This window comes from Monocercomonoides exilis (assembly GCF_001643675.1).
Source record: "Monocercomonoides exilis strain PA203 chromosome Unknown scaffold39-1025343, whole genome shotgun sequence".
NCBI lineage: Eukaryota > Preaxostyla > Oxymonadida > Polymastigidae > Monocercomonoides > Monocercomonoides exilis.
Window position 1 is genome coordinate 30,001 of NW_027150584.1, and position 26,173 is coordinate 56,173.

Sequence of the window (26,173 nt, forward strand, 5' to 3'; positions counted from 1 at the left end):
GTCCGCTTGTCATCCACACTCACCATCACACTCTCCTGCATCTGCTTCTTCTTAACCTTCTCAATCACTACATCAGTCAACTCCACATTCTCATTCATCACCAACAGCTGCTCCTTCACTTCCTTCACCTTTGTGTTGTGCTCCTTACTCAGCTCCAGAATCTTCCTCTACAGCATCCGGATGATCTTGTACTTCTCCTGCAACTGCTCCGACAGCCCGCTCGTCCGCTTCGAGATACGCTCATCGTCCCGGATCTTCTGCAGCAGCATGTGGAACTCCGAGTACAGCTTTTCCATCTCCTGCTTCACCTCCTCGTGCTGCTCCTTCAGCTCCCGGATCTGCCGTCCCAGCCCCTCCTTCTCCATCCCCAGCTTTACAACATGCCCCTCGTACTTCCCGTCCGTCTTGCTAAGCTTCTACACCGCATTCGCCTTCATCCTCTTTAAGTCTTCCTTCTTGTTCTTCAGCTCTTCCCCTTTTCAAACATTGCTGCACATCTTCCCGTCATTTTATCGTCCAGTTTCACTCCACACACCTCAACAACTGCAATTGCCATATCTTCAGCGAAGGGAAAAAATTGATCGTTAATCGACAATAACTCATTCATATCTGCCACCGATAATATCCGCTTTCTCCCCAACTTCTTTCCCACAGACATTGCAAGCGACTGAAGTGGAGCCACCAGCGGAACAAAAAGCATCGCCGAAAGCTTTTCATTGCGTATGTTCAAAATGTCCACGAACCTCACAGCAAGCCACATGACAGCATGTTCCCACAGCATCTTCAGCGACAGCGACATGTGCAGAACATATGCCCAAGTTATTCTGGCATCACAATCCGCAGCCGTCTTTCGATGCTGTCCATCGCTGCTAATGACGTGTAAAACACAGCTACCGCCGATGCCTCCGAAGGATCAACTGTAGATACAAATGAGGATGATGATGGGCTTATGCCCTTCAACCTTCTCCTCTTCGCTTTTCCACCTCCTGAAAGGTTAAGTTGATCGGCGTGATGCTCCAGTTGAAGAAGACAAAAAAGACAAAGGACTTGAGCGAAAAGACGACTGCTGCACGGAACCAGCAACAAGAAGATTTTTCAGATACCCCATCACCCCTGCTGGAAGCTCCAACAACTGCACAAAGATGACATCTTCATGTGACAAGAGATACTGATCAGTTAGAATTGCAAACCTTTTCTCAAGTGATTGAAAAGTACAAAACTGGATGTCTTCACGCAAAGGATTCAAAATGAAATGAAAAATATATGAAAATAAGAAGGATAAATAATCAAAACAGCAAGGATTTTCATTCATAACTTGTTCCTCAAAATGATTAACTTGTTCTTTTTCTTGTTTACAGAATAAGTGCTTTTCGAAAAATAAATTGTTTGTTTATTTCATTTTTTCAATTCAACATCTGAATCTTTTTCTTTCTTGCACGTTTATTTGAATGTGATTTGAATGCTATGCGTATGAAACAAAAATATTTCAATAATCAAAAATATCAAGAAAAAATTACCAAAACGAACTATTTTTTCTTATTTATTTTCTTGCAATTAAAAGCATTATATAATTTAACAGAATTCAAAAGATTTTAACGAAAAATATCACCAATGAAATGAAAATCAAGAAATAGAAACATATCAATTCGTAGATTCAAGCAACACGAAAACAATATAAACTAAAAGTGAATGTTATAATAAAGTTAAAAATATTCATCATATATAAACAATTTTTAAAAATATTTTTGAAAGAGACAGAAAAAACACAAAACATGATTTAATTTGAGAAATAATATGGGAACGGAATGATCAATATTTTCTGATCATTTTTGATCTGATTTTCAGATCAATTAATATTTTGTGACTTTTCAAAAAAAAATACCCAGATGTCAATTCTTTATCTCTTTAGCTTATGAAGCTTTAAAGATAATCATCAATGAAATTATCGCTTATTCCTGTTGGAGGAAAGCTTTTCCTTAATAAGCTCCAGGTTCCTTCAATTATGTTAGAACATATGCCTGTTGTTGGACCTTTGAAGTTACATTTATGGCACACTGTTTTCTGAGGATATCCGAGTTCTTTCAAGAACTAATAGGCTTTCCATTCATCTATATTGATTGTTGTTCTCTCAATAACAATCGCTCGAATAATTTTTAATAGAGTGTTTTTCTTTCGATCTTTCACTCTTATCAGAATGCATTTGACTTTTTCTCCATCCACTGACAGTTCGATCATTCCATAAATCCAAATTTGAGCTTTCTTTCTCCCTTTGTGAAATTTTCTTTTTCTAAGAATAGCTTCATCTCTTTCTTCAATTGAATTAATTCTTCCAAGTTTTCGAAATCCTTCAACAGCCAAAGTGAAAAGACTTGCTCTGGTGACAGAATTTTAAAACTCAATCGAATTTTCACTTATGTTTGTTCAAAGACTTGTTTGATAAATGTGTGGTCCAATGAGTTTATACAGTTGTATCAAAACCAACGTTTTCAATTCAATGCGACAATGAAAAAAAGGAGTTCCACCTAATATGGATAGATATTAAGAGCAGTCATTGCATCTCCATCGACAAATCTTAGCAACATTCTCCAATTTTATAGATTTCCGACATTTTGGACATTTTTTGGGCATTGATATTGAAAAAAATGAAAAATCCAATCCCACGTTGAATTGTTATCCTTATGAATTTTGGGAATTGCATGAATATCTCTTTTGGAATCCACAATTTTGTACATTTCTATTTTTTGATGAAGAAATGAAAACATCTTAGATTATAATAATGTATTTTTCTGTTTTTCGAATCTTTGAATTTTGAAATTTTTGAACACAAATTGTTCATTTCCACAAAAAAATTATAATTTTTAATTTTTTTCATTGAAAAAAAAAGTTTTTTAAAAATGGAAATTTCACCCTTGGCATGTTTTATTTTTTGATGTTAAATCATTCTTTCACAAAAAATCCGAAAAAAAAACGAGTTTCTGAATGTTACTTAAAGTCGTGATTAACCAAATGATTTTATCTTTCTTTTGTTTGGAAATTTTTATTTTGGAATGAATCAAATTATTATTTCTCTGCAAATATAGTTTTGAACTAAATTTTTGAAATCAATTATATTCAACAACAATCTCAATAAAATGATTGATAATTGAAATTTAACTAGTAGGCACTCAAACATACTTTGAATAGATTCAATTTAACTTGTCCACAATTTGAATAGAGCTTTATTTTTATTTTATTTTTTTATTTTATTTTTTTATTTTATTTTTTTATTTTATTTTATTATTTTATTTAATTTTTTCTTTTTTTTTTGTTTAGTGTGAAATTATTTTATATTTTTTAATTGAGCATTTTATGCAACATAATTCAACCCCAACAAGTTAATTTGGGTTGAAACCCTAACATTGAAACTGTGATCAATAGAAATAAAGCGAACAAATAAAAACCCTTAAAAAAAGATTTTTGAATTTCACGAAAATTGAAAATAAAATTTTATGAAAGTTTCCTCAAACAATCGACAGATAAAAACTTATGTGCACGAAATGTTATCATCATAGCTGCAACATATAACAATTTTGTTTCCTGTCGTATCCTGTGCATTGACCAAAATAATTTGTTCATTATAGACTTTGCTAATTTAAATTGTTATTCAAATTTAAATAAAATCATTCTAATCTCTCATTGAATCTTTTATTTAATGATTTACCATTATTTTTTTACATGAAAATGTTCAACTTGATTTTATATTAATTCAGAAAAAGTTTTAAATAAATCTTGGAATTTTTCAAAAAAGTACAATATTTGCTGAGATTGTCAAAACCCAATATGAATAATATATGGGTGATTATTTTTGAAATCATATCTTTTTTCGGGGTGTTAATTTTCAAAGATTGTTTGTTTTTTGAAAGAAGTTTTTAATCCAAAAGAGAAGATGCATGATAATTGTTTTTAAAAACAAATGTTTTCACCTAATGAAAGATAAGAATGTCTTCAATAAGCCTTTTCACTTTTTAACGTTCATATGAAAATATTCAAGATAAGTTTTTGAACCGAAAATTATGTATGAAAAAATTTGATTTCAAAAATAATCACCCATATATGAGACAAAATGGCAAAAGGGGATCATACGGCCAGAAATGATTTTTTTCTTGAAAATGCCAAAAACTGTTTCGAAACTGAGCTTAAGGTACTCATTAATAAAGTTCAGTCATTAAAGAAATGTCAAAAGTTAAATTATCTTCCATCAAAACTAACTTTTAGAGATTCAAAAATTTGATCAAACCCTTCAATTTATTTAACTCTTCTTTCTGTTAGGTTTTTTCACAGTATTAACAAATTCATATTTGAGAACTTTGTGAATTAGGGTTAACCCTAAAAGAAATTTCATTTCAACTTTATTTACAAAGATATTAGGGCTTGAATATGAAGATAATTTTTTATCACAATTTAAAATTGAGAAAAAATAATAAGTTTTTTTTTAATCAAAATTGATGATAAAAATAGACTTTATCTTCATTGTACTAATGATTTACAGATATCGCATAAAATACCGGACATCGCACAAAATACCGGACAAGATCCATTTCACAATAACTGCAACAGTAATAATTCTGACAATTTTCCTCAAAATATATCTCATCAATACAAACTCATTTGATATACGAAACTTTCATTACTTCCTCGATTGTGCTCAGAAAAAGTTATTATTGAAATTTCGGAGAAATAGAATTTTGAGTTTCTCCGAGAATTCGATAAATATTTTTTCTGAGCACAAATGAAGCTGTCCTGAAAGTCTTATATGTCACGTGAGTTTGTATTAATGAAATATGTTAAGAGGAAATTTAACAGAATTTTTCTTCTTGTTGTTATTGAGATATCGATCTTGTCCGGTATTTTGTGCGATGTCCGGTATTTTATGCGATATCTGTATCTGATAGGAATATGAAAAAGAAATCGTTATTAATGGATTTTTTACTGGTCGTATCATACCCATTTTGCGACAAAATTCTTGCTTTTATGAAAAAAACAACGATTTGTTTCAAACTTTTTCTGTTTTCATATCATAACAAGTCAAACATTCCCATGCAAAAATGTTTAGAAAAATTTAAAAAATGGGAAATTTGTTCGAAAATTCCGAATGGAACAAAATTTATAAAGCAAAAAATATCGTCTCACATTTTTGAATTGTTATATAATTAAGAAAAGTCACAAAAAAATGATAATATTGTTATGGGATAAATTATTTGATTTGACATTTTGGTTCTTCTTTTCTTTCATTGTTGAAGAATTATGTCCAATGCCAAAAATGCCTTTCAATTGTTCATCATCATTTTTAAAGCCCTATTCACTTGGCTGAACGCAACCTCAATAACCAATGAAACAGAAAATAGAAATACAGAAAATATTCAGATAAATTATCAATCTCCTTTTCATAATTTGAACAACTTGTACCACAACGAGTCAAAAAATTTGGAACAATTTTCAAACATTTGCAGAGAAGTTTCCAGTTTTTCATTTCCTAAACTTTCTAACAGTGCAGTTGAAACTGAGACTGATCTTGCGAATTCAACAATGAAACTGATGCAAATGGATTTTATCCAACAGCCTGATAAGTTTGGTGTTGTTTGTACAGATTTTTCGTTTTTGAAAGTTGAGTCTTGCCAAATAATTGTGAGTAACACTTTTTCAAGAAACATGTTTTTTGTTGCAAATTCATCAACTGTTATGTCAAACATTACCCTTTCTTATCCAATCAATTCTCAATCACTACAACCTCTTATATCTTCAATTCTATCATACAAAAGTTCTTATAATAAATGTGGAAACGTTGTATTTTCATCGTCATATATCAGTTCAATAAGCATTGGAGAAGAGCCACTCCTTTCACCTAGCCATGTTCCAGTTGTGGAATTGAAGAATAGCTTGTTCAGAAACATCACACAGAAAAGCAGATGTGGTACAAGCCAAGAAAAATATCAGAAAAATCAACGTGAACAATGCACATTAATTGAAAGTTGCACCATGGAAAAAATAGACAATGGATATGAGGGAGGTATTGTTTTTGGAATGGCAGTTCGCCAAGGCTCTTTTCGTGCTTCGAATTCATCTTTTCTTTGCTCTTCCAGAAACACTTGTCAAAGGATAAGTCATATGGACTCGGCAACTACTGAAGTTGACGGATGCTTGTTTGATGGAATGAAAGATTCTCAACGTGGAGGTGCTATTTTTCACAATTCAACAGGAAAATGTTCAATTCTAAATAGTGAATTTTCTCAATGCCAGGCACATGAAGGTGGTGCTTGTCTTTGCTTTTATTCATCAAATTTCTCCGTTTTTGGCTGTAATTTTTCAGACTGTTCGACAACTGGATGGAGTGGTTCATTGGAAGTCTATGGTAATGCGATGTGCAAAATTCAAGATTGTATTCTTTCAAATGGGCAAACAGTTGGCGGTGGGGGATTTATTTCGTTGAGATATACAAATATTGGAGATTATATTAAAAATTGTGAATTCATTAACGGGAAGACAAGCAATACAGATTATGAAGCAGGCGGAGCTATATGGGCATCAAATGATGTTTCTCTAACATTTTCTGAATGTTTTTTTATTATGTGTAAATCAGTTAATAACGTTGGAGGAGCAATGGCTTTTTCAACTCGTACGCATACATCATTATATTCTAAATTGGCATTTTGCTTTTTTGAAGGAAACGAAGCAAAAGGAGTTGGTTCTGATATATATGCTGAGGAAAAGTGGAATTCGATATTGGTGGAGTCAAACGTTCTTTTTTGTCGCTCATTAACAACAGCACAGAATCGTTTTTATGTTGGAAATACAGACAAAAGTTTCTTAATGCGCAATTATTTCAACCCTATTTCAGTAAATAATTCTAATGGAATTGACAGTCCTGTGTGCGGAAGTTCTGGAAGAGCTTGTAGAACTATCAAATATTCCTTTTTTGTGACAAATCCATCTGCTTCCCCAAATTTGATTAACGTTGCAGCAGGACAGTTCGAAGAAGAAGAAATGAATATTGGCAAATTAGACATTGCAGTAACTGGGAAAATGGACGAAACAACAATCATTTCGAAAATCTCAGATGTTTCGCTTTTTTCACTTTCAGAAGGAAAACTCTCACTTGATTCATTTTCAATCATCCACAGTTCTCAGGCAGCTGAATCAGCTTCTCAATCTCTTGTTTCTGTATCATCGAATGGAATTTTTAACATTAAAAACTGTAAAATAACAACAGATACATCTCAGCAAAACGAATTTTCATCGCCATTTTTTGATATAACCAGAGGAAGCGGAACAATTGTCAATTGCGAAATCAGATCTGTTACATTTTCAAATGCACCTCTTATACGTGCAACAGATGCTGCAGAAGTTATTCTTACGAATACAAAGATAATCTCAATTCATAGGAACTTAGAAAATGGAGCAGCTATTGAATCTGAAATGGTGAGCGATGGAATAATCAAGATAAACAATGTTACGTTAAGCGATTGTAGATGCTTGAGTGGGAATGGTGGTGGAATTTGCTGTTTGATGAGAAGTGACAATGTTTTTGATATTGGGAATTCCACAGCTGCATTATTCAGCTCATGCGCTGTTCCCGTGGATGCAACGAAAAAAGGAAAGGGTGGTGGAATATTTCTTATTGTCGAAGATAGTGAATGCGATTTTTCTTTAAAAAATTTAACTTTTTCTAATTGCAGCGCATGGAAGGGAAGAAATTTATTTGTGGACGCACCAACTTTAAAAGATATCATAAATAATTCGTCTATAGGTTTCAGCAGAACCGGGATGAATGATGAAGATATAATGGGTTATGAGCAAGGATATCAAGATATCCCAGTCACTTTAATTCCATTTCTTAAATCATTTTCTCCCCCTGCATTTGTAGGTGGAATGAAAGAAAGAGATTTCAACGCCTGTGGCTTTATTGATTATCCATGTTCAACAATTGAAAAGGTTGCATCAGTTCGTTTTCACAATTCAGCAAGAAGCCTCATTTTGCGTTTAGGATTTGTGTGGAAAGAAGAGATTGAGCTGAACGAGTATAATTGGAGCTTTCAATGCGAGGAAGCCGGAGATGAGATCGTTGTCGCACCTTCAACCGAGCCAACAAGTCAAGCATTGATTACAACAAATCAACAAACTCAATTCATCAATGTGATCTTTCTCCTTCCCGAAACATTATCACAGACTACAAAACAATTTATGTGTTGCCAAGGGTTTTCTTTGAGGTTGACTTCATGTGAGATAAAGCCAATAACAGGAATAACTTCTATTGAATTTGCACCTTTTGCCGCTACGAATGGGATGATAATCGCCACAAATTTAGTGTGTTCATCATTTTCTTTGGAAAGCCAACCATTAATATCACTTGCTGGAATTGGTGTAATTGGGGAATTTAATCGTATTACAGCTGAAGCAGTCAGTACAACAGCAGAATGTGGATTTTTTGAAGTGAAAGACAGAAGCACATTGAAGATGAGTAATTCTTTGATAACTTCATCGGAGACTCCATCGACAAATGCCTTTCTTAAAATATCAACAGCAAGCACAATTGAGCTTGTGAACAACACTCTTTCTAATTTTGAAAGAAACGGTTTCAATGGCGGTTGCTTTGAATGCACCTTAACTGATGGTGCATTCCTATCTGTGATTGGGGGATCTTTTAATAATTGCAAAATCGTTGGAGGGAATGGTGGGGCACTGAGTATTAAAATGGATGCTCAAAGTCGCTTTTGTATTGGAAATACATCAACAGCCGAAGACGTTGTCAGTTTTTCATCATGCTCCGCATCAAAAAAGACTGAAGAAAACACTGCTTTTGGAGGAGGAATATATTTACATGCGGAAGAAAATGCAAAGAATTTTGTTCTCAAGGAAATTTCTTTCATCGGGTGCACAGCAGAGAAAGGAAATGATTTATTTGTTTATGGATACAACCTGTCTGCTATAATAAATGAAGATAGTTTTGCGTTTCATCCAACTCTCACAGACTTTTCAAAATTTGTTGGATTCGAAAAATGTACAACTGATACATCATATTATATTCCACTTGTGGTGTTTCTATGGAACAACTTCACTTCAAATGGCTTTGCAAGCGAATCGGAAGGAGGAGATTTCGGCAAATGCGGATTTTCTGAAGTTCCTTGTAAAACGGTTAATCATTTGATATTAACTCGTTTGACGCCATTTCCTGCAGAACATAATACAATCACAATATTAAGTGAGGCTTCAATTCACATGGCATTTGACATTTCATTAACATCTTCTCCACCTTTTTCATCACTTCCATCACTTATCATTAAAGGCAATTCATGTGGAACGAAATTATCTATTTTTGATGAGAAATCAGTTGACCAAGCTTCGTTATTGCACTCATCCATTGAGTTGCCCCTCATGAATCTCACCTTTTCACTTCCACCTTCTTTGAATGAAACAAGATCTTGGCTTGTTTCTTCGAATAAATCACTTTCTTTCTTTAACTGTTCACTTGAATTGAGAGAAGGAAATGGATTGACTTATTCTCTGATTTTGATTGAAGGAGGAACATTTTTTGCGAGTCAAATGTACATTGGATCCATCTCATCTGAAATAGCGATATCAACAACTACTCCATTGATTGTAATTCAAGTTACTGATTTGGCAAGTTTCATGAGCTGCTCATTTGAAAATGTCAATCATATGCAAGGTAATGGATCGTGCATTGAAGTTGAAAATCTATTAACCTCTGCAAAACTCATCATTAGCAACTGCACATTTTCAGAATGTTTTGCAACAGCAAAGGAAGGAGCTGGAGGAGCACTTCTTGGGAGCATTGCAGATGGCGCTTTTGTTGAAGTGAATGATTCATCATTCAATTCATGCAGAGTTCCAGATGATGAATCATTTGGAAGAGGGTTAGGTGGGGGCATGTATCTTGATTTCATTGGAACATCTTCACGCTTCCAGTTTTGCAACATATCATTTGAATCATGTGTTGCATGGAAAGGGAAGAATATATTTTTAAGAGCAGATTCTCTGTCAAGCAAAGTGACAAAAAAGACTATGAATTTCACATTTGATGTTGAAACAAGTGAAACACCTGATTTAGATGAGCTTAGCGGAGTGGAGAATGGAAATACCAATTATATGATACCTCTCGTTCTTCTCTTGAGGAATTTTTCGGGTTCATGCTTTGTCGGAGGTGAAAACGGAATTGATGACTTCCTTTGTGGATTTGAAGATTATTCGTGCCAAACAATTTTATATGCAGGAGCATATCGCTTTGGTGCATCTAAAGCGCTAATACGCCTTCTTCCAACATTCTCGTTCAAAGATAGATTAAATCTGGATTCGCAAGCACTTTACATTGATTCTATAAAAGATGAAGCGCAGATACTTGTGGAGTCTAGTGGAAAGGGAGAAGGGAACGCGCTAATTGAAACAAGCATTGAAGTTAACATTTCTGGAATATGCTTTGTACTACCTTCAACTTTTTCGCCAAGTACAAGAACAGCATTATTCAGTTGCAGCGCATCCTCGCTTTCTTTTTCTGGTTGCTCAATATCTGTTCCATCATTTTCATTGATGTATTCTTTTCTTGTTGCATCAAATGGTACAATTATCCAGAATAAACTCAAAATATGCAACACAGCCTTTGAAACAACATCTGGATTTATTTTCAGAGGAGATGGAACAAAAGGATCATTCATTCAAATTGACTTCCAAAATGTGACAACAGAAGCAGAAAATGGGTTAATTCGAGTTGATTCTGGTGCTTCTTTGTCTGTAGAAAATTCTCAAATAACTGACAGTTCAATGATTTCAAGTGAAGTCATCCGCTCACAACTGACAACCGCAATGCAACTGAAAAATTCTTCATTCAGGAATATTGAAAGAAGAAGCGGGAATGGCGCATTACTTGTTGGAGCTGTGGGAGGAGGGAGGAAATATTCAATTGCTAACTGTTCGATAGAAAAGAGTTATTGCATCGAAAATGGAAATATAAAAGGAGGAGGAATTGTTGCGGAGGTGAAGAGGGATGGAGAATGGGAATTTGAGAAGAATAACGTGAAGGACTGCACAGTCGATGGATTGCACGGTTTTGGAGGAGGAATGTATCTTCGATTTGCGGAGGCATCTGTCAAATACTCAATGAAAAGCAATCACTTTGAATCAAACGATGCAAAGCTTGGGAAAGATGTGTATTTGCTGTGTCCAAGTCCTCAGGTTATGGTTAATGCAATTTATTGGGAAGGATCGGCAAAAGAAAATGACGCAACAAACACAAAATGGGTGTTTGACGATTCAGTTCCACAAGGAGCAAATATATCAATTCTGTTTTATCTGTTTCCTCCTTCAACCGAGATTATTTATGTGGAAAGTGGAGTGGAGACTTTTCAGGAGTGCGGTAGCAAAGTGTATCCCTGTTTGAGCATTCCAATTGGAGTCGATGCATTGAACGAAAACAAAAAGATTGTTCATTTGAACAACGAAAATGAGCTGAATGAAACAATTGACAGAAATGGACTTCCACTCACGATTGAAGGAGAAAGGGCAGATAGATCAGAGTTGAAGATCTATGAATTTGGGTGCTTTTCTTTGAACTCAGGAACAGCTGCAACAACATTCACGCTTTCTCAGCTTATTTTTGTTCTTCCCCAGCCGCAACATGGAACAGAAAGCTTGGTTAACTCGATGATTTTTGTTAGTACTGGTCGCTTCTCTGTTGTTAATTGTCTCTTTGGAGCAGACGATGAATTAGGCGTTGAAACTGACATGTTGATTTCGTCGGTGATTGGAGGATTCATCGGTTTTGATTCAGTTTCATTATCAAAACTAAAATTTTCTGGAGAAAGTGGGATCACACACACAAGTGGTGGAAGAATTTTGATGGAAAATTGTAATGTGACTTCTGTTTCAAGTGACGGAGAAGGATTAATGATAGGTGAAGCAGGAAGCATAGTGTCTTTGAAAAATATTCTTGTAAAGACAAGCGTAAATGGAAATGGGCATTTCTTGAAATCCATAAATGCCTCTCAGATTGAAATATCAGAAGGATGCATTTTTGAAGGATGCCAATCTGTGATAAAAGACGGAGGATTCCTGCATTGTGAAACGAGCGATGAAGGAGAATTGAGTATTAAAGACTCAAAGATTCTATTGTGCTCCGTTTCAACGTTAAGCGGAAGGGGAGGAGGAATTTTCTTGCATCTATTATCTGAAGCAAATTGCAACTATCAGTTCACCAATATAATCTTTTCAAAAAATACTGCTCAGCACGGGAATGATGTGTTCCTTTCCTGCGTCGATTTGAACAAAAGCGTAAGCTCATCGAGATTTGAAACACTCGTTGGAGACCGAATGGGAACATCAACTGAAATGGAAGGAATGGATGGATTCGTTTTTTGTGATTCTCCAATAGATTTGTCTTTTCTTTTGAACCAGAGAAAAGCATCAGAAAATATCATTTCAGATCTTGGATTTGATATATTGGGCTGTGGAACAGAAGAATATCCTTGTAATTCATTCTGGAGGGGTTATATGAACATTAATTTTATGCTTTCTAAAAAGACACTGAACGTCATACAATCAACAAAGGTGACAGATGCTTTTGACTTGTCAGGATTCACTGTACGTTCATCTGATGAATTGTTATATTGTTCGATTTTTGTGGATTCAACAATTTCTTCGTCTTTGCCTTCTTCATCATCTTCATTAGCTGTTTTTTCATCCTCGTCAGAAACAAGTTTTCAACGAATAGCATTTCAAATTCCTTCTGGCTTCGCTTCTAGTCATCGAAATTTGTTTTCATCAAATTCTGAAAGCGATCTTTCGTTGATTAACGTTTCATTCTCCTCCTCCTCCTCCTCATCTTCATTAGACTATACATTGATAACTGCAATAGGCAACTTTGTTCTGTTGAAGAGATGTGCTGTCGAAATGCTTTCATTTTCTGAGGCACCGCTGCAATTAATGTGTTCTTCAACATTCAATGAAAGCAATTTTTTGAATGTTTCATCTCCGAATTGTGAAGAAGGAGGAATTATGAAAGTTGCATTGAGTGAAGATAATAAAATGATAATTGAAAACAGCTCGATGAAGCTGTGCTCTTGTTCATTGAGCAATGGAAGAGGAGGAGCTGTATTCATCAACTGCTCATCAGCAAATCAGAAATTACCTTTTATATTTAGCTCGACAATATTTGAAGAGAATAACGCATTTACGGGTAAGAATGCGTTCATTATTAGTTCTGACTTGAACCAAACTGTGTCAGAGCTTTCTTTTGCATTTGATTATTTGATATTTGCTGATGACTCAAATGCATTTACCGGAAGCGATGGAAGGTCAATCGATGTGGATCTATTTCGATATCTAATTTGGTATCAATCTGATGCAGTTTATCTATCTTCAGCTGGGTGCGATGTTAAGCGGTGCGGAAGCGAGGCAGATCCATGTGAAAGCTTTTGGAAAGGGATGATGCAAGTGGGTGGAGAAGCTTCGCGAAAGAAAATGATTATTGACAGATCAACAATCATTAGAGACATGTTTGATTTGTCAAATTTCTCTATCGAATCACAAAAAAGTGAAATTGAAGAGGAAGTTAAGCCTGCACTAAATATGGAGCTGAATTCTATGATCAAGAATCAACATTTTTTGCTTCTTGAATCAATTTCTATTTTCACTTTGGCTTCTTTTGTAAATGCAGAAAAGGCTGTAATTTTGAATGAAATAGGTGAGCTTCAATTTAGCAATTGTGCTCTTTCTTCATATGCATCGACACAGCAGCCAGGGGATTATTCATTTGTGATTTCTAGAAGTGGAATTATCAAAGCAGATAAACTTTTAATCCAGGACATCAATGCGATTCAGTCAATTTTCGTTCTGGAATGGAATTGTAAATGTTTAGTTTCAGAAGTGACATCTATTTCTGTGAGAATAGTATCAGGAAGTCTCTTTTTTTTTGAAGAAGAAACAAAAATAAATGGTAATTCTGCTTCTTTAATATGCAATGGATCCAGTTTTAACACTATAACAAGATTGGATAATGGACCAAGTTGGTTATCTGTAAAAACAAATCAGTCCATTGAACTTCAGGTGAACAATTCAGTATTCGAGTCGATCAAAGCAGGCGATTCAGAAAAAGGAGGAATGGGATTTTTCGTCTTAACCGAAGAGAGTTCGATGAAGATTTCACAGTGCAAAATTTTGCAATGCGGATGCTCCAATACAAAAGGAAAAGGAGGAGGAGTGTACATTTTTTCAGAGTTATTCGGGAAACTTGATTTTGCCTTCATAAAATGTGACTTTGATGGAAATATCGCGTGGAGGGGAAAAGATGTTTTCGTAGAATGTCGGAATATTGAATCTCAAATAAACGAAACGCAATTCAAATTTGACATTCAAGATGGAAGATACAATCGAATAAATGCCATTTACGGAATTGATGCAATCCACAACAACCCAACTGATTTGATGGATTTCATTACAATTTATCAGCAAAGCACTATTTTTGTCTCATCTGGGCAAGAAATGCGAGGCGAAGATAGCAGACAATGCGGACCAGTCAAATTGCCTTGTAAAACAGTTTCATATGGAGTGGATCATGTTTATGGAGATTTGCTGAGAATGCTAATAATTGATGAAGAAAGTACGATCAGCAAGGAAATGGAATTGGAGAATCTGATACTTAAATCGCTGAATAAACAAAAAGCAACAATTCGTTTTGATGACCCCTTGGAAAAATCACGAGATTATATCATTGATGCACTGAATGATGTGTTGATTGAGAGAATTTCGTTTTCGTTTTCTTCTTTTCAGCAGATCACTCAAGGCTCAGTGTTTCATGCGAAAAACTGTTCTCTTGCAATGGCCATTTGCACTTTCACTTCATTTGATTGCTCATCGCCATCATCCGTCAACATTCTAATTTCTGTTGATTCAGCAGTTTGTTCATTTAGAGATGTGAATATTAATAATTTGGCATGCAAGTCAATTGCAACTGCAAGTGGTGGCTTTTTACTGTTGCAAGAAGTTAATTTGGATAATGTTAAAAGTGAACAGAGTTGCATCATTGCAAAGGATACAGAATTAGATGTTACATCTTCAAATTTCGTTGGAGTGGATGTAACTTCTGACACATCTGCTATTGTATTGGTTATTTCAAGCAATGAGAAAATGCATATTGACAATTGTACGTTTGATAAAAGTTCGTCTCTTTCAAAAAAGGAATTTCAGCCACTCTTATGCATTCAACAAACGTAATAATGGATTCTTGCTTATTCTCAAATAACACGCAACGAGAAAAAAACGAAAATGAAAGCGTTCTGTTTGACGATGTTTGTGTTTGGAATGGATCAATGCTCCATTTAATTAATTGCTCAGCAATCGTCATGGACGCTTCCTTTTCCACTTGTGATGCCGGAGGATTGAGCGTAAATGGAGGTTGTGTCTCCTTGCAAGCTGTAAATTTCACGGATATCAGGAAGCAAATCAATAAGTATCCTTCCTCCAGAAGAAATATAATCTGTACCAATTCTGGGCTGTTGGATGTTGTCAGCCTGAAAGGCGGTGATGGATTGAAGGACAATACCTCTCTTTGGATCCTCAGCGACGGATGCGCTCTGTCTGGCCTGGCTGCTGAAAGGCCATCTCCGTTTTTCATGCCAACCCTCCAAGCGATCGACACAAACATAGAAGGCAATGAAGCTGTGCTGACCTTCACAGGAGCCCTGCTCCTCCCCTGCAATCTGTCCTTCCGCATCATCACAGCCATCGGCGATGTGGAGCTGATCGACAGGCACGATTTCCACGAAGACGGCTTTGTGTCTGAGAACAGCACAATCTCCAAAATACCAGCAGCTGTGATTTCAGATGCGCCAGACACTGCAGATGTGTACGGCTGCATTCTATTTGGGGATGCCATTAATCCATCTTCAACTGAGCTTGCTATTCTGAAGAACAAAACAGAATCGAAGACTGGAAATGATAATTTGGTTAAAGGAGGAAAAGAAGGAAAATCATCATGGGCTCTTATAATTGCAGTAATATTTGTTGTTCTGTTCTTGATTGTTCTTGTTGTTTCAATTATTGTCACCGTTCGATGGAGAAAACAAAAAAGACGAACAAAGGAGTTGGAGATAATTGTGGAAGATACAGTGAAGAAGGATCCGAAGGTGTTTGAGATGGTGACGATGGAGATGTCGCCTGAGGCGCAGTGGAGGAGGGCTGAGAGGGAGGCTGAGAAGAAGAATGAAGAGAGGATAAAGAAGAGGGCGTTTGAGAATAGCTTGGGACATTCAGAGTCATCTGAGCATCTTCTGTCCGAGAGTGGCTCCACAGAATACATTTTTGGCCAAGACTCAGACAAGATTCCTGAATGGATGCTGGAGAAGGTGGATGAGAAAGAAGAGGAGGAGGAAGAGGCCAGAAAGCGAACACCATCACCATCCATCTCATCCACTTCAACCACTTCAACGACTGATTCAGATTCCACTTTTGTTCGGGGAGAGGATCTGTGTCCGACAACCTCGTCGATGTCGAACTTGGTGGATGCAATGGCATGCTCATCACCTCATGAGAAGCTGATTGTGGACTTGAGGGATTCGCTGTTCATGCTGCTTCATGGAAGGAATAAGACAAAGGAGATGGCAATTGGAAGTCTTCAAGAAAGGGAGATGACAGCTGCCCAGATCCTGTTCTGGGTGGCTAATCTCGCGCTTCACTCATTTGATGAAATGGAAAATGAATTATCTTCTTTGGCAAATCTGAGTCCTCATATCATTCTGTTCTCAGAGCACATGGTCATCTGTATCGCTCTTCACTCTGATTGCTCATCAGACTCAGATACCTCTTCCATCTCTTCATCAACTGTTGTAACATCTGCCAGTGATGATGATGATGATGATTCCCTGCCCTCATCTGCCTTTGAGGATGAGGATGATTTCAAAAAAGAGTGCCTGAGGTGGAAGGCGCCTGAATTACTGATCAACAAGAAGATGATGGCAACAAAGGAAGCAGTTTCATTTTCGATTGGGATGATGCTGTGGGAGTGCTTGACACTTCAGATCCCATTTGGAGAATACGAAGCGGAAGTTGCCGGACAGAAGATTGTGAAAGGAGAAAGGCCTGATATGTCTTCCGTGGAGGAGGGAAATGAAGAAAAAACAATAAAGGCCTGTCTTTCCCACAATCCCTCTGGCAGACCAAGTCTGGTCAATCTTAAGAGGGGGTTCATATCTCACTTTCCAAAGGGAATGGCAATCTTGACTGTTGCAGATGCAATCGACTTCGAGCAAGACACGCAATACTATGCCAAATGCAGTTCAAGCGGAGTCAGCCATGCAAAAAGATCCGTTGACCATCACCAGATTGAGGATGATGAAAAATCACTTTTGACTCGCATGCATTTGTGAAAGAAGACATTAGCATTACACAAGAATATGAAGAAAACATGCTAAGACGATTCTCAATCTTTACAATGGGGTTGGATCGATCGTTTTCTGAATATACAAAAACATGGAATGGATATAGCATAATTCCAAAACAAAAAAAAAAAAAATGAAATGAAATGAAAAAGAAAAAAAAAGAAAGAAAGAAAATTTTTTAAATAAAATAAATAGCGGTTGTCCACAACGGAGACTCAACCCAATGATCATCATTTTCATTTTGTCACTCCATCTTTAAACAAAATAAACACACGTGTAAATTCATGCAAAGAATTTGAAGTTGCTGTCTCAGAAACATGAACAAAAAATAAAATAAAAACAAATCGCCTTTATCCAATTTGCAACTTGTTATCACCAAATCACAAGCACTTCGCAATAAAAAAAACTTTATCGTCATAATTTGAAGAGAAAATTATCAAGAGCGCTCTTTAGTATGTTTTTAGATTACATTCGGGATTTTAATGCACGCCATAAAATAATAAACCTCAATATTCATCTGTAGTCATGATATTCAAATTTTTCTATCTGTAAAAGTTTTATTATATATTTGATCATAAAATTTTAAAATTGGTTATTGCTGTTCACATCTTTTAATATAATATCAAATTCTGAACGTAATATTGTGATTGATCAATGCACAGGATACGACAGGAAACAAAATTGTTATATGTTGCAGCTATGATGATAACATTTCGTGCACATAAGTTTTTATCTGTCGATTGTTTGAGGAAACTTTCATAAAATTTTATTTTCAATTTTGGTGAAATTCAAAAATCTTCTTTTTTTTTTTTATTTTTTTTTAATTTTTTATTATTTCATTTATTTATTTATTTATTTATTTATTTATTTATTTTTGTGGTGAATGCCAGAACCTTCTTTTCATTTCTTTTTCAATTCAAAATCATTATTTGGCATTTAATCTTTAGAATTAATTCTAAAAGACTCATGAAATATTTTAATTGCAATTCGCGATTGCTTGTAAATAATAATTTCTAGAGACGAAAATTAATATAGAAATTAAAATAAAAAACTGAACAGTAAAATCCCTTTCAAAAATAAGAACTCTTCAAGATTATAAATCTTCTCAAATAAATTGAAAAAATTTAAATTTCAATTCAGTTTATAATTTTGATCAGCATTGGCAATGTGTGTTCAAGAACTTTTCCAACTGTTGCAGCAGCTTTATGGCTGACTTCCAGAATTTCTTCATGTGTTGGAGTGGCTTCCGGAGTGCACATATCTGTCACAACGCTCAAGCAAGCACATCGAATACCGCTATAAAAATAATAATAATAATAATAATAAAATTGATATTAAATGATAGCCTTCAAATAAAAAACACATACGAATGACGTGCAACAATCACTTCTGGAACTGTTGACATTCCCACAACTTGGGCGCCTGATATCTGCATCATTTTCTTTTCAGCATCTATCAAAATTCATTTATAAAATGAGCACAAAAAATTCAAATGAAAAGCTTGAATTCCATCGATCTATTTCAACCAAAAATATAATCTAAAAATAAATAAATCAAATAAATCACTTTTGCACATTCTCTCTCAATGCTTCAAAATCATTCATAGAATTAACTGAAAGCAACGAACAAGGAGCCTCCATTCTTTCCATACCGCTTTCATACGCAGGGCCAGCCATTCCAAAATAAACTCCTTCCTTAAGCTTGACGCCAATATCCTCTGCTCCTTTTCGAATCATCTCTCTCATTTCTTTATCATAACAATTTGACATATCTGGAAATCTTGTTGAGAAAGGTGGAAACATATCAAGATTTGGACCAATGAGAGGATTTGATCCCATGAAATTAATATGATCGGTTATTAGTGAAATTTCTCCAAGATTCCATCCAGGAACAAGGCAACTAAATTTTCATTTAAAACCAACATCAAAACAAAACAAAAATCAAACCCTGCTGCATTTGTAAAAACGATTCCTTTCACTCCCAATTTTGCAAGGACTCGAACATAAAAAGTAATTTGCTGCATTGAATATCCTTCATAAAAATGGAAGCGTCCTTGCATGCAGAAAATTGGAACACCTCCAAGAGAAGCTAAAATAAGGTTTCCTAAGTGTCCTTCAACTGTGCATTTCAAAAAATTCGGAATTGTTGTGAAAGGAATTATCATTGGCGAAGGAGAAACATCCATGTGATCTCCAATTTCTCCAAATCCACTTCCCAAAACAACAGCTAACATTTAAAGGCGCACAGAAATAAATTGTAAAGTTAAGAATGAAAAAAATTGTTCAATTAAAATTATATCGAACCAATTGAAGCCTTGAAATCTGGATTTTTCGATTTAATAAAACCTGCTGCTTCGATTACCTGTGCTTCGGTTGGAACTATTGATTTGAAATAAATGCGCAAAAAATGAAATTGAAAATGAAACCTTGGATCGACATCTTCAACTTCAATATTATGTTATAATGGGTTATAATTATTTATTAATATGATATCTTTTTCGCATTCCAAAACAGTAACTCACTTTTGCAACTTCTTTTTCGAAATATTCGAAATTATTAACCATAAGTGTAAAAATTTTTCAATCAAAAATATTAATTATTGCTATTTTTGAAATGGCAACTTCATTAAACGGACGCACAGACATTATTTCGCAAACAAAGACAAAGACTAGTAGTTTTAAAGATACAATTGAGCAGTATGAAAATGCTCTTGCGAATATCAAAGCGTATGTTTTAATAATTATTGAATAAATAAGTAATTAATTCTTTTTTTGGAAACAGGATACTAAAAAATTCACCATCTTTTAATGAAGCAAAGATTGCAGAAAAAATGCATGATAAAAGGAATGAAAAAAAAGTGCAAAATACAGAAAAATGTTCTGGATTAGATGATTTGAGCAAAAGCTCGCCACAAGAATCAAGTTACCAATGTGCACCTCAAAAAAAATATAATGAAATCGAAAATATTTCGGAATCATCCGATTCAATGCAAAATCTTACCAAAAACATAAGATTATCTCCCTCTTCATCACTTTCAACTTCATCCTCAAATGATTCTTTTATGCCTGTAACTTCATCTGCTTCAATAGCGCATGATGGTTACTTTAGCATTCGCGTTGAAAATCAACAAAAGTTAGACGACAACACAATTGAAAAGAATGTGAAAAGCATAAATGAAGAACAATCAAAGTCTCCAGAACAGAACAACAGTTCTTTCGCTTACAAAGAAAATCAAGAAAGTAGCATGGAGTCGCATTCCTCCCTTTCAAGCTTGAAAAATCAAACTTCTTCTCCAGTTTCTGCTCCGCCATTTTCTTTGAATGAACTACCGCCTCCTCCTTCCCCGCCTATTTTTCCTCCCTTCTTTCACCTTCCGCCTCCTCCGCCTCTTACAAGCAATTTGCAAAGCAAGGCAAGCCATCTGAATGCTTTGGATAATCGAGTTCGTTTCGACTTTTTATCATCTTCACCTATTTCTTCAGCATCATCATCAGACACGTCTTCTCTTTCTTCATCTCCAACAACTTCTGCCAAGCAGGCCAAAGAAGAAACCGAACCAGAAACCGTAATAGAAAGCAAAACAGCTGAACCACTTTCTTCTTCAACTCAGACTGCAACTGAAAGTAGCTCTTCTTCTGTACCTCCTCCTTCATCCCCATTAGCTTTGGTGTCGAAGCCAATTGAATTGCCCACAGCTTCGCAGACTGCCACACCCGAGCCCAAAAGAGAGATATCATCACAAGCAGCATTGCTAAGAGATGTTTCTCCTCCTCTCACCCACAAAACAGAGCCTGTTTTCACAGAGCCCTTCGCAACCCCATCTTCTTCGTCTAATTCTTCTTATTCTTCTTATTCACTTCAATCAATTGATACGACTTCTGCTCAAATTCCTCCTTCTCTTTCTTTTCTTCCTCCTCCTCCGCCTCTTTCTGTTGATGCACTTCCAATCTCTCAGAAAGAAGAAGAGAAGATGTTCAATGCCCCATCAGAACCACAACAACAAGCAAGCAAAATTTTTGAGTCAGAATCATCTCAAAATACTCAGCCATCTGAACTTGCAGTTATCTCGAACAAATTTTCTCAAATTCAAATTCCTTTCTCTGCTTCTCCTTCTTCTGCTTCTTCTGCTTCTCCACTTTCTTCTTTCCCTTCTTCTTCTGTTTCTTCTTCACCTTCCTCCTCTTCCTCCTCTTCTTCTTCTTCTTCCATTTCAACTTCTCCTTCACATGTTCTTTCTGCTGTTCATCCTCTCATTTCATTTCCTCTTTCCACTTCCACACCATCTCCTGTTTTCACATCAAATTCATCAAATTCATCATCATCATCATCACCTTCTTCTTCTTCTTCTCTTTCTCCTTCTCAATCTTCTTCTTCTTCTAACACACCTTCAACATTTCAAATTCCTCCTTATCTTCTCTCTCTACCCCTTTTACAACCTCAGATGTCTTCTTTTCTCTTCAACTCTTCTTCTTCTTCTTCTTCTTCTTCTTCTTCTTCTTCTTCTCAATCAAACTTGAAAGATGCCAAAGAAGACACAAAATTCGGGTTTTTTGAACAAGATCAATCACCTTCGCAAAGAATGAGAAGAAGAGAGGTTGAATTCAATGAAGAAAAAGATCACTTTTTTTCAGTGAGAAATGGAAATGTTGATGGGAAAACAGAAAGAGAAGGAGAAAGCAGCGAAGAGAAAGCGTTTGAACATGCAATAAACAAAGAATTTGGGCCAAGAGAAGGAAAAGAGATGTTTAATAATAATGTTGATACAAATAATAATGCTAATAAAAACTATGGTCCCGTTTTAAGCAAACAAAATGCAAAAGAAGCTGATATTTTTGACACACGTTCGAGTTTTACTCGTCAAAAAGCAGATGAAAACATGGGAAAGTTCAATTTCCCATTGAAATTGACGAAATCTCCATTGCATTCTTCTTCTTCATATTCTTCTTCTTCTTTTGTGAATGACGAAGGGAAAGCGAAGAAATCCAAATCTCCTTCGAAGATGAAGATGAAAATGCCTTCGCCTTCTTTCTTCCGTTCCGTCTTTGAAAAGTTCCTTTCTTCCAACCCTTCTTTTTCTCCACCCTCTGCAAAATCAACAAGAACACCAGCTTCTTCATCTTCTTCTTCCATTTCTTCTCCTTCTTCTTCCTCCTCCTCCTCTCCTCACAAATCACTCCATCGTCACTCTTCTCAGCCAAATTATATGCGTTCTTCTTCCACTTCTTCTTCCATGCGCTCTTCTGACAAGCGTAATTCTCCGTCCCCTAAGAAAAACAATACAAAGTTTCGTTCTATTTCTCCGTTTTCTCCTTCGCCGATTCGAAGGCCTCAGCACAAATCACCAAAAAAGCCTTCAATCAGACAATTGGCACTCAAAAATGGAGTTGATATCTCACCTCAGAAATATCAATCACCTTCTCATTCAAGATCATCATCATCATCTTCTTCTTCTTCTTCTCTTCCTTCTCCTTCATCTTCCTCTTCTTTCACATCATCAGACTCAAAAGCTCAGACATCCACTCGTTCATTTGGTGCAGTTCCTTCTTCTTCTCTTTCTCCTTCTTCTTCTTCTCCATCAGCGTTCTCATCCTCCACCCCATCTGCTCAGGCTGATCCTTCATTCCGAAGCCAATCAGCAAGAGAAATGATTCATTCACAAATGAATAATAACAATAATAACCAACAACAGTTTCTGATGATGCAGCAATATCAAAAACAACAGCAGCAGCATTCATTCAGACAGTCTCTCGAACCGCCAAGCTATCAGCAGAGCACGAAGATGTCGATGTTCAGCCAGAACAGACCCTTCCATTCATTGTCTGCTTCTTCTTCGCCTTCTTCTTCTTCTTCTTTTCCTTCTTCTTCCATTCCATCTTCACTGAAACCCGACATCAATCTTCGCAAATCCGAAGAGCAGCCTTTGATTCGTTCTTCTCATCCTTCTCGTCTTGTCACTCCTCCTCCTCTTCAGTCCTCTCCCTTTCAAAGACGCCCTCCTCAACTCACTCAGCCTTATGCTGCGCTGAATGAAAGGCCGCAATTCGATGCTGATGTTAGAAATAGCACAGAAAGGATTGCTGATAGAAGTTCATTTTCAATGACGAAAGAAGACAAGCCAATAAATGGAACACATTTATCTTCATCCACGTCATCTTCACATTCATCGTCACTGTTTCCTTCTTCATCTTCTTCTTCTTCTTCTGTCATTCCTACTTCTTCAACACCTCTTCCTCGTCCTCTTTCTTCTTCATCTTCCTCCTCCTCCTCCTCTTCCTCTTCCTCTTCCTCTCTTCTCCGCCGCCCACCGCGCCAAGAAGAAAGCCCGATGTTCCCAACCCATCCGACTCTGTTCAGTTCGATTCCTTCTTCTCTCCGCTCTTCCACATCTTCTGTTTCAAGCAACATCACATCATCTCAGCAATTGCCTGAGCAGTCTCGTATTCATTCATTGGATTCTCGACAAAACGAATCAGTTTCTTCTTTCGCTGCACATTCATCCAATTCCTCTCGTTCTTCATCTTCTTCCTCCTCCTCTTCTTCTTCTTCTTCTTCTTCTTCGAATACTTTTCATTCAACTTCGAAACTCTCTCCTTCCTTTTCAGCTTCAGACTCAATTTCTTCAATGAATGACAAACACACTCAACCACATCAACCTTTTAATGAAACAGACAAACAGAACAACTTTTCTGTTGCAGATCAACAATCAGCAAGAAATCATAACCCTTCTCAATGTTCTGAACAAATGTCTTTCCAATCTTCTTCAAACGATGCTATGCGCACTGCCCCTAACTCGTCCTCATCAAATTATTTATCTACCTCTTCCTCTTCCTCCACAATTCCTCCTTCTTCTTATCCAATTCAGCCCTCAAATCAATCAAAACCAATTTTCCCAGAACAAATAAACCCCTCTCTCTCTTCAGAAAAGCCATATCAGCAGTCCTTTCCCGATCAAACAGAAACCTCTCCTCAACACACCAAGCAGCCTTCCCAGCGCAAATACCCAGCCATTCCTCTTCTCAACTTGAATCACGAACTCATCGCCCGCTCCCACCAGGCGCCAGTCACCATGTCACTCAACATCTCCCAAAATCCAGCTTTGTCTGCTTCAACTCCTTCGCATTCATTCACTTCTTCTTCCTCTTCCTCTTCCTCTTCCTCTTCCTCTTCCTCTTCCTCTTCCTCTTCTTCCACACCTTCGCATGGATCATCAGCTTCTTCCTCTCCGCATCGCTCAGTTTCTCCTTCTTCCCCTAACAACTCGTCCTTTTTATCAAATTCTTCCTTCGCTTCGTCCTTTTCCTATCAGCCAGACAACATTCAGCAGGAATCTTCTTCATTAAACACACCAACTCACAAAATTTCCTTGTTGAATGCTTCAATCTCTGAGCCCCCGCTTTATCACTCCACTCCTCAAAGTCGATCAACTTCTTCCTCCTCCTCCTCTTCTTCTTCTTCTCTTTCTACACCAGAGCATAAACCGTATCGCTACTCACATCCAGATGAAGGTGATTACATTTCATCATCTTCTTCTTCTCCTCAAGCAGCGGAATCTTCAATTCAGTCATCTTCAGTATCATCATCTCATTTTCCTTCCTCTCATCAAATTTCTCCAATTGATGGATTCTCTTCTTCTTCCTCCTCCTCCTCTTCTTCTCATGCACTTCATCCACTTCGTCATCATCTCTCCCCTGAAATCCTTCGCACTTCAATCGAAGATTCGCCTCCACACCGATCAATCTTAACTCGCCCTTCCAACTCTTCTGCTTCATCATCGTCATCATCATCTTCTTCTTCTTCTTCCTCATCTGTCCCTTCCCCTTCAGTTCCTGAATCAACTCTTTCTTCTCTGACATACCACTCAAATCAGGTGAACTCGATAGAATTTGAGCCAAACTCCTTTTCGTCCTCACCCGTCACTGCTTCCTCAAAGTTCCCCATTGCTTCGTCCACTCTCAGCTCAAATAGCGTCAACCCCAGCCAATCTCCCTTCCTCCGTGCATCTCCTCTTTCGCAGTCTCAAAACAAAGCACACTTTTCTTCTCCGCTGACCAACACAAACGGTTTGTCTTCTTCTCTTTCCTCGACACAGTCAACACATCCGCTCAGCACCACATCGACCTTTCTTTCGATCCATTCTCCTCTCCAAAACACCACAAACAGCCTCCACTCGCCTCTGAACCAGGTGCGCTATGCCTCTCCGCGCCCTGTGCGCAAGTCATCGCTAAACACGTCCTCTTCTCTTTCTTCTCCACAAGAATCAGATTCTTCTCTTTCTCCACGCTCTTCCCTTTCTCCCCGCTCTTCTCGCTCTTCCAGCTCTTCGATGTATTTTGCGAAGGAAGAGGCTCATCAGGATGTCACCTCGTTCAGCCCGCAGCACATGCAAGTATCGACTCCTGTGTCTCTGCCTTCCTACCCGACAACGCTGACCCGCGCTGACTTGGTGCGCTTGGGGCTCGGCTCAGAGATCGAGCACATCCAACGGCAGCAGCAGGAGCAAAACAGAGAAGAGAAGGAGATTGTGGAGGTAAGCTTTATACACCCTGAAACAGGGAAGAGGATGGTGCTGAGGAAGAAAAGGAAAAGAGGGAAAAAGAATGAAGCCAAGTAGATTTTGAAAATTGTAAATGGAACAGAAATATTACTCTCTGTGTTGCATCTTTTTTGGTGTCTGACATTTATTCATTTATTCAAAAATTGGATTTTCAGTTGAAATGTATTATTTTTCGCAAATCCTTTTTATTTCGTATTATTTTT

General features: G+C 36.6%; 4 protein-coding genes across 4 annotated transcripts in view; 2 read left to right on the top strand and 2 right to left on the bottom strand.

Annotated features, from left to right (window-relative positions):
• The window catches only part of MONOS_14034 (uncharacterized protein), a gene marked incomplete at both ends in the record, with an annotated part of 393 nt that extends 295 nt beyond the window's left edge, over positions 1–98 (bottom strand). Inside the window, one exon of the mRNA XM_067866799.1 lies at positions 1–98. This exon is cut by the window's left edge and continues 295 nt beyond it. Coding sequence (XP_067722886.1) covers positions 1–98 — 98 coding nt within the window.
• Positions 99–6,846: 6,748 nt separating this feature from the next.
• Positions 6,847–17,551, top strand: MONOS_17950 (uncharacterized protein; the record flags this gene model as incomplete). The annotated part of the gene is made up of 2 exons (XM_067870922.1): positions 6,847–15,184; positions 15,376–17,551. 2 exons carry the CDS (start codon positions 6,847–6,849, stop codon positions 17,403–17,405), a joined length of 10,368 nt encoding a protein of 3,455 aa, XP_067722887.1. The 3' UTR covers positions 17,406–17,551.
• A 713-nt stretch (positions 17,552–18,264) lies between these two features.
• Positions 18,265–19,878, bottom strand: MONOS_10547 (purine nucleoside phosphorylase). The gene is made up of 6 exons (XM_067863006.1): positions 19,843–19,878; positions 19,721–19,795; positions 19,364–19,643; positions 19,069–19,316; positions 18,785–18,869; positions 18,265–18,713 (listed from the first exon to the last, which is right to left on the bottom strand). The coding sequence occupies exons 1-6, from the start codon at positions 19,853–19,855 to the stop codon at positions 18,554–18,556; spliced, it is 861 nt and encodes a 286-aa protein (XP_067722888.1). The 5' UTR covers positions 19,856–19,878; the 3' UTR covers positions 18,265–18,553.
• Positions 19,879–20,477: 599 nt separating this feature from the next.
• Positions 20,478–26,027, top strand: MONOS_10546 (uncharacterized protein; the record flags this gene model as incomplete). Its single annotated transcript, XM_067863005.1, has 1 exon — positions 20,478–26,027. The coding sequence occupies one exon, from the start codon at positions 20,478–20,480 to the stop codon at positions 26,025–26,027; it is 5,550 nt and encodes a 1,849-aa protein (XP_067722889.1).
• Between the last annotated feature and the right edge of the window lie 146 nt (positions 26,028–26,173).